This window comes from Coregonus lavaretus (genome assembly GCF_964263955.1).
Source record: "Coregonus lavaretus genome assembly, contig: HAP1_SCAFFOLD_3722, whole genome shotgun sequence".
Lineage (NCBI taxonomy): Eukaryota > Metazoa > Chordata > Actinopteri > Salmoniformes > Salmonidae > Coregonus > Coregonus lavaretus.
The window spans coordinates 23363-41757 of NW_028158812.1; the positions used below are offsets into that span (position 1 = coordinate 23363).

Sequence of the window (18395 nt, forward strand, 5' to 3'; positions counted from 1 at the left end):
TGTCTGCTCAAACGGTCAGAAACAGACTCCATGAGGGTGGTATGAGGGCCCGACGTCCACAGGTGGGGGTTATGCTTACAGCCCAACACCGTGCAGGACGTTTGGCATTTGCCAGAGAACACCAAGATTGGCAAATTCGCCACTGGCGCCCTGTGCTCTTACATTTACATTTTAGTCATTTAGCAGACGCTCTTATCCAGAGCGACTTACAGTTAGTGAATACATAGATATTTTTTTTTATACTGGCCCCCCGTGGGAATCGAACCCACAACCCTGGCGTTGCAAACGCCATGCTCTATCAACTGAGCTACATCCCTGCCGGCCATTCCCTCCCCTACCCTGGACGACGCTGGGCCAATTGTGCGCCGCCCATGAGTCTCCCGGTCGCGGCCGGCTGCGACAGAGCCTGGATTCGAACCAGGATCTCTAGTGGCACAGTCCAGACCACTGCGCCACTCAGGATACCTCTCTTCACAGATGAAAGCAGGTTCACACTGAGCATGTGACAGAGTCTGGAGACGCCGTGGAGAACGTTCTGCCGCCTGCAACATCCTCCAGCATGACCGGTTTGGCGGTGGGTCAGTCATGGTGTGGGGTGGCATTTCTTTGGGGGGCCGCACAGCCCTCCATGTGCTCGCCAGAGGTAGCCTGACTGCCATTAGGTACCGAGATGAGATCCTCAGACCCCTTGTGAGACCATATGCTGGTGCGGTTGGCCCTGGGTTCCTCCTAATGCAAGACAATGCTAGACCTCATGTGGCTGGAGTGTGTCAGCAGTTCCTGCAAGAGGAAGGCATTGATGCTATGGACTGGCCCACCCGTTCCCCAGACCTGAATCCAATTGAGCACATCTGGGACATCATGTCTCGCTTCATCCACCAACGCCACGTTGCACCACAGACTGTCCAGGAGTTGGCGGATGCTTTAGTCCAGGTCTGGGAGGAGATCCCTCAGGAGACCATCCGCCACCTCATCAGGAGCATGCCCAGGCGTTGTAGGGAGGTCATACAGGCACGTGGAGGCCACACACACTACTGAGCCTCATTTTGACTTGTTTTAAGGACATTACATCAAAGTTGGATCAGCCTGTAGTGTGGTTTTCCACTTTAATTTTGAGGGTGACTCCAAATCCAGACCTCCATGGGTTGATACATTTGATTTCCATTGATAATTTTTGTGACTTTTTGTTGTCAGCACATTCAACTATGTAAAGAAAAAAGTATTTAATAGGATTATTTCATTCATTCAGATCTAGGATGTGTTATTTTAGTGTTCCCTTAATTTTTTTGAGCAGTGTATATCATACACATGTATACATACCCGATCCTAATTTGCATAATTGGCCATGTGCATGTAATTGTGATGGACGCTGTAGGAGAGAGGAATAACATCATGGGAGAGACAAATAGTGAGTAAAAAACACCCTACATTTACATCCCGCCCTGAATGTAAGCCAGCGCGGGATCAGCCAGCGGCGGCTTCATTTGCAGTCTGGACGCGGAGGGGTGAACATCTCCTGCTCTGACTGCAGCGCGAGGACTGGGCCGTGTCAAGTTGCGTCAATTCAAATCTGGTATAGGAACAAAAAGAGGTCAATACACGTCTTCTAAGATAGACTAGTATTTTAATTAATGCTATACGGGCCCACTGAAACACCGCGCAGGGCAGACAGAGAACTGAGCTATTGTTATAAGTTCTTCTTTAAATACTCTGACAGAGATAGTTCCCGCTCCCTGCTGGGCCTGTCAGAATAGAGGCTGGGTGTGGTTTAAACTTACCCAACCTATCGTTGGCGCTCAGGCTGGTCCCAGCCCCTTGGCGCTTCACTGTTGCCGGGCATTAGTTGTTATCTTTACAACTTGTCTCGAGTCAGCAACCTCAGACATAGTTTGTTCTTCTTCATTGTAGCAGTACACATGTCCTTGAGCAGTTTAACAAAGAGGCAGTGTGTGTGTGAATCACAAGTCTATCTCAGCCTACCCCCTAACGGTTCCTCACATTAATCACAGCTTGTTATGTTAAACAATCTATATCAGTACAGCACAAACCTATTATGTTTAATCATTAATGTATTCTTTCTAAGCTAGGCATCACATCTAGTTGTAAGAGAATAGATCCCCACAGCCGCCAGTGAGTGCTTTGGGACGGGGGCGCGGCCCGCAGCAGTACTCGTTGAGAAGAGTAAGAACGATACGTGCTTTCACGTCAGAGTCTCCAAAAGTCTCCAATAACACCAGAAAAAGACGCTAGATTTGTCGCTAGTCGCTTATTTGAAAATGTGTCACTAGAGGGGTCTGAAAACTCGCTAAATATAGCGACAAAGTCGCAATGTTGCCAACACTGCTTCAGGCTGGAGAGGACCTGTTTGAAGACATGTTTGACAAGGGTTAGTAGTACACGCTAGTACACAGCCAGTGGCTGTGTTGATCTTTGATTGCGCTCGTTGTCGGAGCATTTCAAACTTTTTGTCGGTGTTGTCAGAGCCCCCATCTAAAATGGCATTAGGGTCAATGCCACAGACTCTCAGAGCATTAAAGAACTTGTAGACTTCGTCCTCCAAAGCATAAAATCAAATCAAATTAGATTGGTCACATACACGTTTAGCAGATGTTATTGCGGGTGTAGCGAAATGCTTGTGCTTCTAGCTCCGACAGTGCAGTAATATCTAACAAGTAATCCCCTCCATGACTGATCCAAACGTGAGTTAAAATAAAGCAAGTAGTACAGATTACTACCATCTATGATCAGCTTGCTGTTTCTGAGGTGAACATATTTTTGAATGTTTCCATTCTCCTCCATAAAGCTGGTCAATCCCTGGACGCCCATGGTGTGCTCTGTCTGGGATGTGATGTCTTTCCTAGTGAAGAGTTTCAGTCACAGGGAGGGACTATATATAGGCTTACTGAGTGAGGCTAGCATCATTCCAATGGATGAGTTTCCCTTTACTTAAGTTTCATTTATGTTAAGTTGCGTCAATTCAAATCTGGTATTAGGAACAAAAGAGGTCAATACACGTCTTCTAAAATAGACTAGTATTTTAATTAATGCAAAACCTTCAATGGTAAATATGATGTTCGTATATACGGCTCCACTGAAATACCACGCAGGGCACTCAGAGAACTGATCCATTGTTCTAAGTTCTTCTTCAAATACTCTGACAGAGATAGTTCCCGCTCCTTGCTGGGCCTATCAGGGTAGAGACTGAGCGTGGTTTAGACTTACTCAGCCAATCGTTGGCGCACAGGCTGGTCCCAGCCCCTTGGCGCTTCACTGTTGCACACTGTTGCCAGGCATAAGTTGTTATCATCACAACTTGTAGAGTCAGCACCTTTTTGCAGTACACCTCCTTGAGCACGGTTTAACAAAGAGGCAGTGTGTATGTGTCTGTGAGAAATACAAGTCTGTCTCACCCTACTCCCTAACATTCCTCACATGAATCACAGCTTGTTATTTGAAACAATTTATATCAGTACAGTACAAACCTATTATGTTTAATCATTAATGCATTCTTTCTAAGCTAGGCATCACATCTAGATCCCCACACTTTCCATACTTCACCTGAGTCATATCTCCCGCATTATCTCTTTATGGTCACTTCACCTGATGGCCTAGTTTATGGGAATTGAAATGACAGTCATAAGGGTGGAAATATTTTATGTTATTTGCAACAAGGGTAACATTATGTTCAGCACTTATCTTATGCAGTCTAATGTAGTGCACAGGACTACAGGGCAACCTGCTTTAGAAAACCACACCTACCAATGCAATGTACAGTATGGAAACGAAAACTCTTATGCCAGTAATGCGCTAGTGGAGGAATGTATTATACAAACAGTATCTGGCATGTGATCACTTATGACACAGTGTCCTTTTGATCTTATTTAGTAAGGAAACCTCCAGCAATATAGATAGGCTGATAAACTGCTGCACATGAAGGAAAACCAAACTGACGAGTACTAGCCTAAGGAATTTGCTTTGGCAGACAATTGCTGACTAAAACCACCATGTTGCGTTCGCGATCATGTTGCCGGCCGCATTGCAAAATAAATATATATATATTTTTCCAACTATAATGTGTCCCTAAGTTTTATATCATTGAAGTTACCTCCTTGAATATCACTCATTACAAAGATATACAAGGACCTTGAGCATTCCCTCCAGTGGCAAACTGTTATCGGGGGTCTATTTTATTACAATTATTAGCTAATCACACCATTTTAGTAGGTCATACATTTTAGGATGCCATTGATAATTTGGTGTATAAATATAAAGTGTAATTGGAGTTACTCAATTTAAATGAAGGGAAATAACATTGTGAGCAAAATTATTAATCATATCACTTTAGTAAAATATTTTTAAAGGGTTAATTCATTACCTTAGATTTGAGCATATGTGGCCTCCATTTAAGAAAGTCCTCAATTACCTCAAATGTGTCATTGGTGTTACCACTGATGGCACAATGATATCACAATGGTAGTTGATTTAGAATGTGAATATGTACTCAAATACATACAAAAAAATACCATGCCCAAATGCCACAGCAATTCAAGAACCAAACCGTCTCCATGCATGCGTCTGCGTACGCATGTTGATTTTGTCTATCCCCACCAGACGCGTTCATGACACGCAGGTTAAAATACCAAAACCAACAGTGAACCAAGTGTATTATTTTGGGGACAGGTCAAAACACACATGAAACATTTATGGACATTTAGCTAGCTTGCTGTTGCTAGCTAATTTGTCCTGGGAGATAAACATTGGGTTGTTATTTTACCTGAAATTAAAATGGTGCATTTTTTTGCTGGACATTTGTAGAATTTAGACCCATTTTGAGTCGTACAAAATCGTGTGTTCTCTATTCCGATAATTAATCCACAGATAAAATGGGGAAACCTAGTTAGTTTTTAAAAATTAATATTTCCTCGTTCATCTTTCTTCTTCTGTGGATTTTATATGGAGGTTGGCAACCAACTAAGGTGCATTACTGCCACCAACTGGACTGGAGTGTGGACCTCGTTCATCTTTCAATCACCCTTGTGGGTATATGCTCATAAAAACCAATGAGTAGATAAGCGGGACTTGCAGCGCGTACATATAGCCGCAAATAACTTTTGGATATCAGAGTGACGGTAACTCACCAGCATTACGACCAGGAATACGACTTTCCTGAATTGGATCCTTTGTTCGTACCCCCCATGGCAATTTAACTTATCGCAGAGGCTGCTCCAATACGCCTCAGGCGGAGAAGAGGTATTCGGAGTGGAGTTCTAGTCCGACTCAGGAGGCGGGCACACCATCCACTGCCTCCGAGTATATTATTTGCTAATGTTCAGTCTCTGGACAATAAAGGAGACAAGCTCAGGGCGAGGATCTCCTTCCAGAGAGACATCAGGGACTGTAACATACTCTGTTTCACGGAATCATGGCTCTCTCGGGATATACTGTCCGGGAAGAAGAAAGGCGGGGGTGTATGTTTCATGATTAACTACTCATGGTGTGATTGTGATAACATACAGAAACTCAAGTCCTTTGTTCACCCAACCTAGAATACCTCACAATCAAATGCCGACCGTATTACCTCCCAAGATAATTATCTTTGGTTATAGTCACAGCCGTGTATATTCCCCCTCAAGCCGATACCACGACGGCCCTCAAGGAACGACACTGGACTTTATGCAAACTGGAAACCACATCCTGAGGCCGCATTTATTGTAGCTGGAGATTTTAACAAAGCAAATTTGAGGAAAACGCTACCGAAGTTCTATCAACACATTGACTGTAGTACTCGCTTAGGTAAAACACTAGACCACTGCTACTCGCCTTTTCAAGATGGCTACAAAGCCCTGCCCCACCCTCCCTTCGGCAAATCAGATCACAACTCCATTTTGCTCCTCCCTTCATATAGGCAGAAAATCAAACAGGAAGTACCCATGCTAAGATCTATTCAACGCTGGTCTGACCAATCGGAATCCATCCTTCAAGATTGTTTTAATCACGCGGACTGGGATATGTTCCGGGTAGCCTCTGAGAATAACATTGACGCTTACACAGACACGGTGACTGAGTTAATCAGGAAGTGTATAGGGGATCTTGTTCCCACGGTGACTATTAAAACCTACCCAAATCAGAAACCGCAAAACTGAAAGCGCGAACCATCACATTTAACCATGGCAAGGTGTCTGGGAATATAGTTGAATACAAACAGTGTAGTTATTCCCTCTGTACGGCAATCAAACAGGCAAAAAGTCAGTACAGAGGCAAAGTGGAGTCGCAATTCAACGGCTCAGACACGAGACGTATGTGGCAGGGTCTACAGACAATCACGGATTACAAAGGGAAAACCAGCCACGCGCAGACACCGATGTCTTGCTCCCAGACAAGCTAAACACCTTCTTCGCCCGCTTTGAGAATAACACAGTGCCACCGACGCGGCCCGCTCCCAAGGATTATGGGCTCTCGTTCTCCGTGGCCGACGTGAGTAAGACATTTAAGCGTGTTAACCCTCGCAAGGCTGCCGGCCCAGACAGCATCCCTAGCCGCGTCCTCAGAGCATGCGCAGACCAGCTGTCTGGAGTGTTTACGGACATATTCAATCTCTCCCTATCCCAGTCTGCTGTCCCCACTTGCTTCAAGATGTCCACCATTGTTCCTGTACCCAAGAAAGCAAAGGTATCTGAACTAAATGACTATCGTCCCGTAGCACTCACTTATGTTATCATGAAGTGCTTTGAGAGGCTAGTTAAGGATCATATCACCTCTACCTTACCTGACACCCTAGACCCCACCTCAATTTGCTTACCGCCCCAATAGATCCACAGATGATGCAATCGCCATCGCACTGAACACTGCCCTATACCATCTGGACAAGAGGAATACCTACGTCAGAATGCTGTTCATTGACTATAGCTCAGCATTCAACACCATAGTACCCTCCAAGCTCATCATTAAGCTCGGGGCCCTGGGTCTGAACCCATCCTGTACAACACCTCCACTTCACTGATCCTCAACACAGGGGCCCCACAAGGTTGCGTGCTCAGCCCCCTCCTGTACTCCCTGTTCTCCCATGATTGCGTGGCCACGCACGCCTCCAACTCAATCATCAAGTTTGCAGACGACACAACAGTAGTAGGGCTGATTACCAACAATGACGAGACAACCTACAGGGAGGAGGTGAGGGCCCTGGCGGAGTGGTGCCAGGAAAATAACCTCTCCCTTAAAGTCAACAAAACGAAGGAGCTGATTGTGGACTTCAGGAAACAGCAGAGGGAGCACGCCCCCATCCACATCGATGGGACCGCAGTGGAGAAGGTGGAAAGCTTCAAGTTCCTCGGCGTACACCACTGACAATCTAAAATGGTCCACCCACACAGACAGTGTGGTAAAGAAGGTGCAACAGCGCCTCTTCAAATTCGGCTTGGCCCCTAAGACCATCAGAAACTTTTACAGATGAACAATTGAGAGCATCCTGTCGGGCTATATCACCGCCTGGTATGGCAACTGCACCGCCCGCAACCGCAGGGCTCTCCAGAGGGTGGTGCGGTCTGTCCAACGCATCACCGGGTGCACACTGCCTGACCTCCAGGACACCTACAGCACCCGATGTCACGGGAATGCCAAAAAGATCATCAAGGACATCAACCACCCGAGCCACGGCCTGTTCACCCCGCTATCATCCAGAAGGCGACGTCAGTACAGGTGCATCAAAGCTGGGACCGAAAAACAGCTTCTATCTTAAGGCCATCAAACTGTTAAATAGCCATCACTAGCCGGCTACCACCCGGTTACTCAACCCTGCACCTTAGAGGCTGCTGCCCTATATACATAGACATGGAATCACTGGCCACTTTAATAATGGAACACTAGTCACTTTAATAATGTTTATGTACTGCTTTACTCATCTCATATGTATTTACTGTATTCTATTCTATTGTATTTTAGTCAATGCCACTCTGACATTGCTCGTCCTAATATTTATATATTTCTTAATTCCATTATTTTGCTTTTTGTGTATTGTTGTGAATTGTTAGATACTACTGCACTGTTGGAGCTTGGAACACAAGCATTTCGCTACACCCACAATAACATCTGCTAAATATGTGTATGTGACCAATAAAATGTGATTTGATTTGAAGTGATCATATACTGTTTGTATAATACATTCATCCACTAGAGCATTACTGGCATTTTCGTTTTCATTTTCATACTGTACATCGCATTGGTAGGTGTGGTTTTCTAATGTAGGTTGCCATCACAAAATATTTCCACCCTTATGATGGTGAAGTATGGAAAGTGAAACTTAAGTAAAGGGAAACTCATCAATTGGAATGATGCTAGCCTCATTCAGTAAGCCTATATATAGTCCCTCCCTGTGACTGAAACTCTTCACTAGGAAAGACATCCCAGACAGAGCACACCATGGGCGTCCAGGGATTGACCAGCTTTATGGAGGAGAATGGAAACATTTTAAAAGATGTTCACCTCAGAAACAGCAAGCTGATCATAGATGGTAGTAACCTGTACTACTTGCTTTATTTTAACTCACGTTTGGATCAGAGTCATGGAGGGGATTACGATGCTTTTGAGGACCAGGTCTGCAAGTTCTTTAAGGCTCTGAAAGACTGCGGCATTGACCCTTATGTCATTTTAGATGGGGGCTCTGACTATACTGGCAAAAAGTTTGAAACTCTCAAAAAACGAGCTCAATCAAAGATCATAGCAGCCTACAGATTGTCCATGGGGCATCAGGGGAGCGGGAGTGTACTACCAACCCTCATCAAACATGTCTTCAAACAGGTCCTCTTCAGCCTGAAGGTCCCGTTCGCACAGTGCATTTGTGAAGCAGACCAAGAAATAGCCTCCCTGGCTCGAAGGTGGAACTGTCCAGTGCTGTCCAATGACAGTGACTTTTATATATTTGACATCCAGTCAGGATGTCTGCCCATCTCCCATTTTCACTGGCAGAAAGTGTCTATGCACCGTGGGAGCTCTATAAGATCCATTCCCTGCAAGCACTACACCACAACAAGCTTCTGTAGACACTTTAACATCAACAGACAGGTTCTCCCAGTCTTCGCCGCTGTGGCAGGAAACGACTACGTCAAGTTGCATAACATGGGCGTATCCCTCAGGTGGGAAGAAAACTCGTCGATGGACGGAAGGTTTGCCCGCTTCAACGGCTTGCTGAATTGGCTGGCCCGCTTCCAAGAACAGGAGGCCTTGGACTCTGTGCTCAGGCTCATTGGTTATATTTACAACAGACAGAAAATGGGTGCTGCCCGCCAGGGCCTCTCCCTGGGCATAGAAGAGTACCAGCTTCCCCGTGGTTACCTGGAGCGGTTCTTCAACGATGGAGTGGGACCAGGCCCCAGCCGTCTCGCAGAGGCTCTGAGGGTCCTTCCAGACTGGACCCTGCTGCCGTTGATGAAAGGTGCTCTTCCCTCCCGCATGGTGGACGTGCTGCTGCTGAGGAGGGTGATGCACAGTGTTCAGGTGGAAGATCCCCGCTTGCCCAGTGGGAACAACACTTCACGGCCCATACGCCAGGTACTCTATGGGCTGCTGCTGGGTGGGAGGAGGCCAGACCACAGCAGTCAGAGACCCCCAGTGGATGACGTGGAGGAGTATTACAGGGAAGGCAATAACCTGACCAGCAGCATGGTTGAAGCCATCCTGCCCAGTGCTGCAGAACAGCTGCAGCTAGACTCTCTGGATCGGGTATGTATACATGTGTATGAGATAGTATACAGTACATTCAAACATACTGCTGTTGATTCTGAAAATGATTCTCATTCTCTTGCTCTGTTCCTTAGGCTCCAAGGTCAGTGCAGCTTGAGGTGTTTTTGGAGACCCTTGGTGTGTCCCAGTCCACTCTGAGTGGTGTCCCGCCTCATTTGCGTCTTCCTGTGGCTGTCACCTGCTACTGGTTGAGGCACGCCCATCCTCGACCAGAACTGCCTCTCCTGCAGGCCCTGCTATTAGGATTGGTGTACGGAGAGCTCTGCAGACAGAGGAAGAGCCAAAGAGGTATGACCCAGAGCATGAATGAGAAAACACACAATTTAGAATTTAGAAATATTGAAGGGTTTGAAGTGCAGCCACTGACTCCTCCCTTTTTTGTGTAACAGGGTTTATGGAGGGACCAGTGTTGGAGAGGCTGAGAGGGCTGATTCAGAGAGGTGCAAGGAGCCTAGACCTGGGTGTAGCCCACGCCTACAGCCAATGGCAGTGCTGCCTGAGAGAAAGTCTTGACCTGAACCAACTGCTGTACCTCCCTCTAGCCGAGCCTCAGTGTGCCTGGTAAGGTGTCCCTTCCTAAATCAACCCTTGCCCCTAAACCTAGACCAGTGGTATTCATTGACATTTTATTCGAGCCTAGCAGCAACACAACTAATTAAACCATATTTTGTTTCCCTGGTGGTGTCTAGGCTGTACAAGGGCACTCTGGTGCACCAGCTTGTGACCAAACTGAGAGGGGGGTTAACCCCAGATTCTCTCCTGATGTTAGGCCCTTGCTCTGGGCAGCTGTATAGGGCCATGCTGGGAGCCATACTCAACTCCCATGATGCTCATGAGGCTGCTGTCATCCCCTTGGTGTCTGGGACGCGGCGGGCCACACCTCCATCCTTGTCACAGCCACTGGACGACCTGACGTCCCGTCTACTCATTCTGGCTCTAGAAGAAGATGATGATGATGGTGCTGCAGGAGGGAGGAAGGCCATGCCAGAGGACGATCTGGATTGGACGTTGGTCACAGTGCAGACCCGCCACAAGAAAAAGGACAGATTCAACAGAGCTCGGAATCCAGAATTCTCCCGGAAGCAGGGGCGGATCGGCTGGGAATAGGGAGGGGTCACTATATAACTGTTTAGTTCTAGAGACGCTCTGCTCAACTCTTTCATATTTTTATTGTTCTTATTTTTTTTACCTTTTATGACTTAATTGACATTGTTTTTAGCATGAACTATGTAGATTCTATTAATGATGAGATGGAAAAGCTTTTAATATATATATATATAAATATCAAAAGTTATGATCAGTTTGACTGTTTTTTTCTTTGCTATTTACTGTACTGTCTTTTGGTCTTTGAAGATAGCTATATAAATCCCATCTATTCTTACTATTATATTACTGCTGCACTGCTGCTCAGGTTCAAGTCCGGGCCCTGGCTGGGCCACTCAAGGACATTCAAAGACTTGTCCTGAAGCCACTCCTGCGTTGTCTTGGCTGTGAGCTTAGGATCGTTATCCTGTTGGAAGGTGAACCTTCACCCCAGTCTGAGGTCCTGAGCGCTCTGGAGCAGGTTTTCAACAAGGATCTCTCTGTACTTTGCTCCGTTCATCTTTCCCTCGATACTGATTAGTCTCCCAGTCCCTGCCGCTGAAAAACATCCCCACAGCATGATTCTGCCACCACCATGCTTCACCATAGGGATGGTATTGGCCAGGAGATGAGTGGTGCCTGGTTTTGTCCAGATGTGACGCTTGGCATTCAGGCAAAAGAGTTCAATCTTGGTTTCATCAGACCAGAGAATCTTGTTTCTCATGGTCTGAGAGTCCTTTAGGTGCCTTTTGGCAAACTCAAAGCAGGCTGTCATGTGCCTTTTACTGAGGAGTGGCTTCCGTCTGGCCACTCTACCATAAAGGCATGATTGGTGGAGTGCTGTAGAGATGGTTGTCCTTCTGGAAGGTTCTCCCATCTCCACAGAGGAACTCTAGAGCTCTGTCAGAGTGACCATCAGGTTCTTGGTCACCTCCCTGACCAAGGCCCTTCTCCCCCGATTGCTCAGTTTGGCCAGGCGGCCAGCTCTAGGAAGAGTCTTGGTGGTTCCAAACTTCTTCCATTTAAGAATGATGGAGGCCACTATGTTCTTGGGGACCTTCAATGCTGCAGACATTTTTTGGTACCTTTCCCCAGATCTGTGCCTCAACACAATCCTGTCTCGGAGCTATACAGACAATTCCTTGGTTTGGTTTTTGCTCTAACATGCACTGTCAACTGACCTTGTATAGACAGGTGTGTGCCTTTCCAAATCATGTACAATCAATTGAATTTACCACTGGTGGACTCCAATCAAGTTGTAGAAACATCTCAAGGATGATCAATGGAAACAGGATGCACCTGAGCTCAATTTCATGTCTCATAGCAAAGGTTCTGAATACTTATGTAAATAAGGTATTTCTGTTTTTTGCAAATTGTCTACAAACCTGTTTTCGCTTTGTCATTATGAGGTATTGTGTGTAGATTGATGAGGAAAATGTTTTATTTAATCAATTTTAGAATAAGGCTGTAAAAATGTAGAAAAAGTGAAGGGGTCTGAATACTTTCCGAATGCACTGTAACTGATAGATGCACACACACACTACATGTTAATGTTTTCAAATTAGGGCTGTCATAGTTAAGGCGTTAATAACGCCTTAATGCTTACATTTTTTTTGACACCATTAACGCATTTTCTTAGTTTGACCCTCTGAACCATCCATAGTTCAAATTCAAGTCCCCAGCCGATGCACTAGTTTGACAACCACTTTACTAGCTAGCTACTTGTATGACTGAATGATGCAGAATGCTAATAAGGGGCTTTTAAATTGCAAATTCAATTTCAAATCCCTCCCAGATAGCTCTCTGGATAAAACCAAAGTAATTTGCATCTACTGCAAGGCTGAATTTGTTTATTACCGAAGTACATCGAGTCTTCGTTATCATTTACAAGCGAAACATACCGTTGATGCCAGCAATACAAGTAACGTTACTAGTAGCAATGGAGGACAAGCTAGAATGCAGGCTGTTAGGAGACACCGCTAGAGACACTATTATGTAATTGTGATGAACTGAGAGAATATTAGGGTAGCACTGTAATTCATTAATCATATGCTGCCTTCCCTGCTCCTCTGTTCTTACCTCTTTCCCTTTCTGTCTTTTACACTCTTTCTTACACCTCTCTACCCACCTCCTCTTTCTTCCTCTGTTTTTATAATGCACACCAGATGTGCATTGAAGTACAGATTGAACTTGTATTTAGAATATAATATTTATATTATAATATTTATATTATGTATTTATAACACTTGGATAATTAACTTATTTCAATAAAGCGTGTCACATTCTCTACTGGTTGAAATTAAGTGTCATTTGATGAAATACTACACCTATCCTGTGTCCTCAGATCAATGCAGATGAAGGAAATTAGATAGTGAGATGAACCGGTTTTAGAGTATTTACATGATGCATAGGAAGTGTAGTGTACTGTTTTTAAATTCTGTTTCTGTATATATCTATTACAAATCAGCCTTTAACTAGTTAAATCATGTTTGTGGTCTATTACATAGTTAATGTGTAACCATTGATGTCCCAGGACCAGGATTGGTAAACACTGTTGAAGTGTATAATTGTAATACATACATGCAGACAAAGTGTTAATTAAAAGACTGGAGTTTGATACTCCTAGTATTGGATATGACTGAAAAATAATGTCTCACAGACATTCATACCCGAACTGCACATTTATTTGCCAAGGTAGAGTACATGATCAGTGAATATATTCAATGTACATGCTACAATGTGGGGATCTCATACATGGTAATAACTACATGTATATACGACTTGCATCCTTGGCACAAAGTTATATTATTCTACTCAATCCACAGGCTTCATTAATGTCATTCAGACTGTTGATACAACCGGCTATGATAGCTGAGGTTCATAGCTATGTTCTGAACTAATATTTACACCAAACGTTTTAGGGTCCATACACAGATCGGCTACATAGCTAGCTATACATCCATAGGCATACAGGTATTTTTATCCTCAACTGCACAATAAGCATGAAAATAGTTTGATAGCTACGTTACTTCAGCTGCATTGCATAGCAAATATCAGGATGGCAAGCTTACAAAATGGTACATTCAATTTGAAGTAAATGCTTTCGCTAGCTAGATTCTTTACATCTAGCTACTGTTTCACAAGACGACAGCCTAGTTTGCTGGTTGTTTCATACTCATGTCACAACGCCAATGAAGCTAGCCAGCTAAATTGCGATTTTCGTAAATTAACTTTATAACAAAAAAATATGCATAATAGTTTGTCACTACATTAACTAACATATTCCCCTCAACTGTAAAACCATGTTTTGCATGATTCGTTATGACGTTATAATTACTTACATTTGCTTCCATCCTACTATTTTTTTCAGCCATCTTTGCTGAAGAAAGTCTCCAGTCCTGGGTAACATGGCGTCAAATTCGTTATGGGAACCACTCGATATGATTGGTCATCGCCCAGTGGTCCCCGTTTGTGATTTGCATCAAGTTGGGAAAAGTTTAACTTTTTCACCTCCTCCCACGCCACCTTCGCGCCGCCCAAAGGTCCCCCACCCTCTCCGCTTCTCGCCGCTTTCCTTCCTTTGAAAATGAATGGGAAGCGGTGTTTCACCGCGCAGCACCGCGTGCTAGTGTAAAACTGTGCAATACACTGCTGCGCCCAGAGCAGCAGTAATGTAATTGTAACAATAAATGGGATTTATACAGCTATTTTCAATGACCAAAATACGCTTTACAGTAGAGAGCAAAGAAATAAAAACCAATTAAACAAAGTCAAATTTATCATAACTTTTTTATGTTTATATATTAAAGACTTTTCCATCTTCTATCATTTATAAAATCTACATCTATCTTTTATACACTTGTTTTATAGTTCATGCTAAAAACAATGTAAATTAAGTTATAAAAGGTACACATAAGAACAATAAAAAGATGAAGGAGTTGAGCAGAACATCTCTAGAACTAAACAGTTATATAGTGACCCCTCCCTATTCCCAGCCGATCCGCCCCTGCTTCCGGGAGAATTCTGGATTCCGAGCTCTGTTGAATCTGTCCTTTTTCTTGTGGCGGGTCTGCACTGAGACCAAAGTCCAACCCAGATTGTCCTCTTGCTTGGCCTTGCTCCCACCTCCAGCACCATCATCATCATCTTCTTCCAGAGCCAGAATGTGTAGATGGGACGTCAGGTCGTCCAGTGGCTGTGACAAGGATGGAGGTGAGGCCCTCCAAGGCCCAGACACCAAGGGGATGACAGCAGCCTCACGAGCATCATGGGAGTTGAGTATGGCTCCCAGCATGGCCATATACAGCTGCCCAGAGCAAGGGCCTCCCATCAGGAGAGAATCCGGTGTTAACCCCCCTCTCAGTTTGGTCACAAGCTGGTGCACCAGAGTGCCCTTGTACAGCCTAGACACCACCCGGGAAACAAAAGATGGTTGAATTAGCTGTGTTTCTGCTGGGCTAGAATACAATGTGAATGAATACCACTGGTCTAGGTTTAGGGGCAAGGGTTGATTTAGGAAGGGACACCTTACCAGGCACACTGAGGCTCAGCTAGAGGGAGGCACAGCAGTTGGTTCAGGTCAAGACTTTCTCTCAGGCAGCACTGCCATTGGCTGTAGGCGTGGGCTACACCCAGGTCTAGGCTCCTTGCACCTCTCTGAATCAGCCCTCTCAGCCTCTCCAACACTGGGTCAGTGGCTGCACTTCACACACTTCAATATTTATAAATTCTAAATTGTGTGTTTTCTCATTCATGCTCTGGGCCATACCTCTTTGGCTCTTCCTCTGTCTGCAGAGCTCTCCGTACACCAATCCTAATAGCAGGGCCTGCAGGAGAGGCAGTTCTGGTCGAGGATGGGCGTGCCTCAACCAGTAGCAGGTGACAGCCACAGGAAGACGCAGATGAGGCAGGACACCGCTCAAAGTGGACTGGGACACACCAAGGGTCTCCAAAAACACCTCAAGCTGCACTGACCTTGGAGCCTAAGGAACAGAGCAAGAGAATGAGAATCATTTTCAGAATCAACAGCAGTATGTTTGAATGTACTGTATACTATCTCATACACATGTATACATACCTGATCCAGAGTGTCTAGCTGCAGCTGTTCTGCAGCACTGGGCAGGATGGCTTCAACCATGCTGCTGGTCAGGTTATTGCCTTCCCTGTAATACTCCTCCACGTCATCCACTGGGGGTCTCTGACTGCTGTGGTCTGGCCTCCTCCCACCCAGCAGCAGCCCATAGAGTACCTGGCGTATGGGCCGTGAAGTGTTGTTCCCACTGGGTCAGCGGGGATCTTCCACCTGAACACTGTGCATCACCCTCCTCAGCAGCAGCACGTCCACCATGCGGGAGGGAAGAGCACCTTTCATCAACGGCAGCAGAGTCCAGTCTGGAAGGACCCTCAGAGGCTCTGCGAGATGGCTGGGGCCTGGTCCCACTCCATCGTTGAAGAACCGCTCCAGGCAACCAGGGGGAAGATGGTACTCTTCTATGCCCAGGGAAAGGTCCTGGAGGGCAGCGTCCATTTTCTGTTTGTTGTTACCATGAAAGATAAGCCTGAGCACAGAGTCCAAGGCCTCCTTCTGCCCCCGGAAGCGGGCCAGCCAATTCAGCAAGCTGTCGAAGCGGGCAAACCTTCCTTCCATCGACGAGTATTCTTCCCACCTGAGGGAAACGCCCATGTTATGCAACTTGACGTAGTCGTTTCCTGCCACGGCGGCGAAGACTGGGAGAACCTGTCTGTTGATGTTGAAGTGTCTACAGAAGCTTGTTGTGGTGTAGTGCTTGCAGGGAATGGATCTTATAGAGCTCCCACGGTGCATAGACACTTTCTGCTAGTGAAAATGGGAGATGGGCAGACATCCTGACTGGATGTCAAAGATATAAAAGTCACTGTCATTGGTCAGCACTGGACAGTTCCACCTTCGAGCCAGGGAGGCTATTTCTTGGTCTGCCTCACAAATGCACTGTGCGAACGGGACCTTCAGGCTGGAGAGGACCTGTTTGAAGACATGTTTGATGAGGGTTGGTAGTACACCGCTCACCTGAAGTTCCATGGACAAGCTGTTGGCTGTGTTGATCCTTGATTGAGCTCGTTTCTTGAGAGTTTCAAACTTTTTGTCGGTGTAGTCAGAGCCCCCATCTACAATCACAAAAGGGTCAATGCCACAGTCTTTCAGAGCCTTAAAGAACCTGCAGACCTGGCCCTCAAAAGCATCGTAATCCCCTCCATGACTGATCCAAACGTGAGTTAAAATAAAGCAAGTTGTACAGATTACTATCATCTATGATCAGCTTGCTGTTTCTGAGGTAAACATCTTTTAAAATGTTTCCATTCTCCTCCATAAAGTTGGTCAATCCAATTTGTCAGAGCACCTTACCGATCACTGCACCTGTACACAGCCCATCTGAAATTAGCCCACCCAACTACCTCATCCATATATTGTTATTTATTTTGCTCTTTTGCACCCCAGTATCTCTATTTGCACATCATCTCTTGCACATCTAGCATTCCAGTGTTAATACTAATTGTAATTATTTTGCACTGTCAGGGGTGCTGAATGTGGGTGTGGTGCATGAATCAAGCGCAGGACGCAGAGGCTCAGTCCAAAAGACTTTAGTGCAATATTCACGTAGAGAAATAAGCACAATAAGCCTGAAGGCGAAATCACGGCGCACACAGGCGTCAAATAAACGGCGCACTAACATGTGCGAAAAACCTCTCCAAAACACTGGAGGGAAGTACGTAGCTCCAACACGAAAACAGAAGAGCAATCACACACAAAGACAAACACAACCAACGAGAACTAAATAGGACAATAACGAGGACTAACAAGACACAGGTGTACAACATCAAGACAAAACCAAACAAACATGAAACATAGATCGGTGGCAGCTAGTACTCCGGGGACGACGACCGCCGAAGCCTGCCCGAACCAGGAGGAGGAGCAGCCTCGGCCAAAACCGTGACAGTACCCCCCCCCTTGACGCGCGGCTCCAGCCGTGCGCCGACCCCGGCCTCGGGGACGACCAGGAGGACACGGAGCAGGGCGCGCGGGATGGTCCCGGTGGAACTCCGACAGGAGAGATGGGTCTAGGATGTCCCTCCGCGGCACCCAGCACCGCTCCTCCGGGCCGTACCCCTCCCACTCCACGAGATACTGGAGACCCCCCATCCGGCGTCTGGAGTCCAAGATGGACTGAACGGTGTACGCCGGAGCCCCCTCGATGTCCAGTGGGGGCGGAGGAGTCTCTCCTATCTCATTGTCCTGGAGTGGACCAGCTACCACCGGCCTGAGAAGAGACACATGGAACGAGGGGTTAATATTCTTATACTCAACAGGTAGATGTAACCTATAACACACCTCGTTCAATCTTCTCAGGACTTTAAAGGGCCCCACAAACCGCCGACCCAGCTTCCGGCAGGGCAGGCGGAGGGGTAGGTTTCTGGTAGAGAGCCAGACTCGATCTCCGGGTGCGTACACCGGCCCCTCACTGCGGTGGAGATCGGCGCTCGCCTTGTGACGAAGGACGGCCCGCTGCAGGTGGACGTGGGCAGCGTTCCACGTCTCTTCC

General features: G+C 46.1%; 1 protein-coding gene and 1 pseudogene across 2 annotated transcripts; one reads left to right on the forward strand and one right to left on the reverse strand.

Annotated features, from left to right (window-relative positions):
- Positions 1-8415: 8415 nt before the first annotated feature.
- LOC311123558 (single-strand DNA endonuclease ASTE1-like) lies at positions 8416-10842 on the forward strand (the record flags this gene model as incomplete). Its single annotated transcript, XM_084197803.1, has 4 exons — positions 8416-9714; positions 9810-10023; positions 10125-10296; positions 10425-10842. 4 exons carry the CDS (start codon positions 8416-8418, stop codon positions 10840-10842), a joined length of 2103 nt encoding a protein of 700 aa, XP_084053929.1.
- A 3961-nt stretch (positions 10843-14803) lies between these two features.
- LOC311123559 (single-strand DNA endonuclease ASTE1-like) lies at positions 14804-17174 on the reverse strand (annotated as a pseudogene). The gene is made up of 4 exons: positions 15896-17174; positions 15587-15800; positions 15350-15515; positions 14804-15221 (listed from the first exon to the last, which is right to left on the reverse strand). The product of its transcript is annotated as a single-strand DNA endonuclease ASTE1-like (transcript).
- Positions 17175-18395: the final 1221 nt, after the last annotated feature.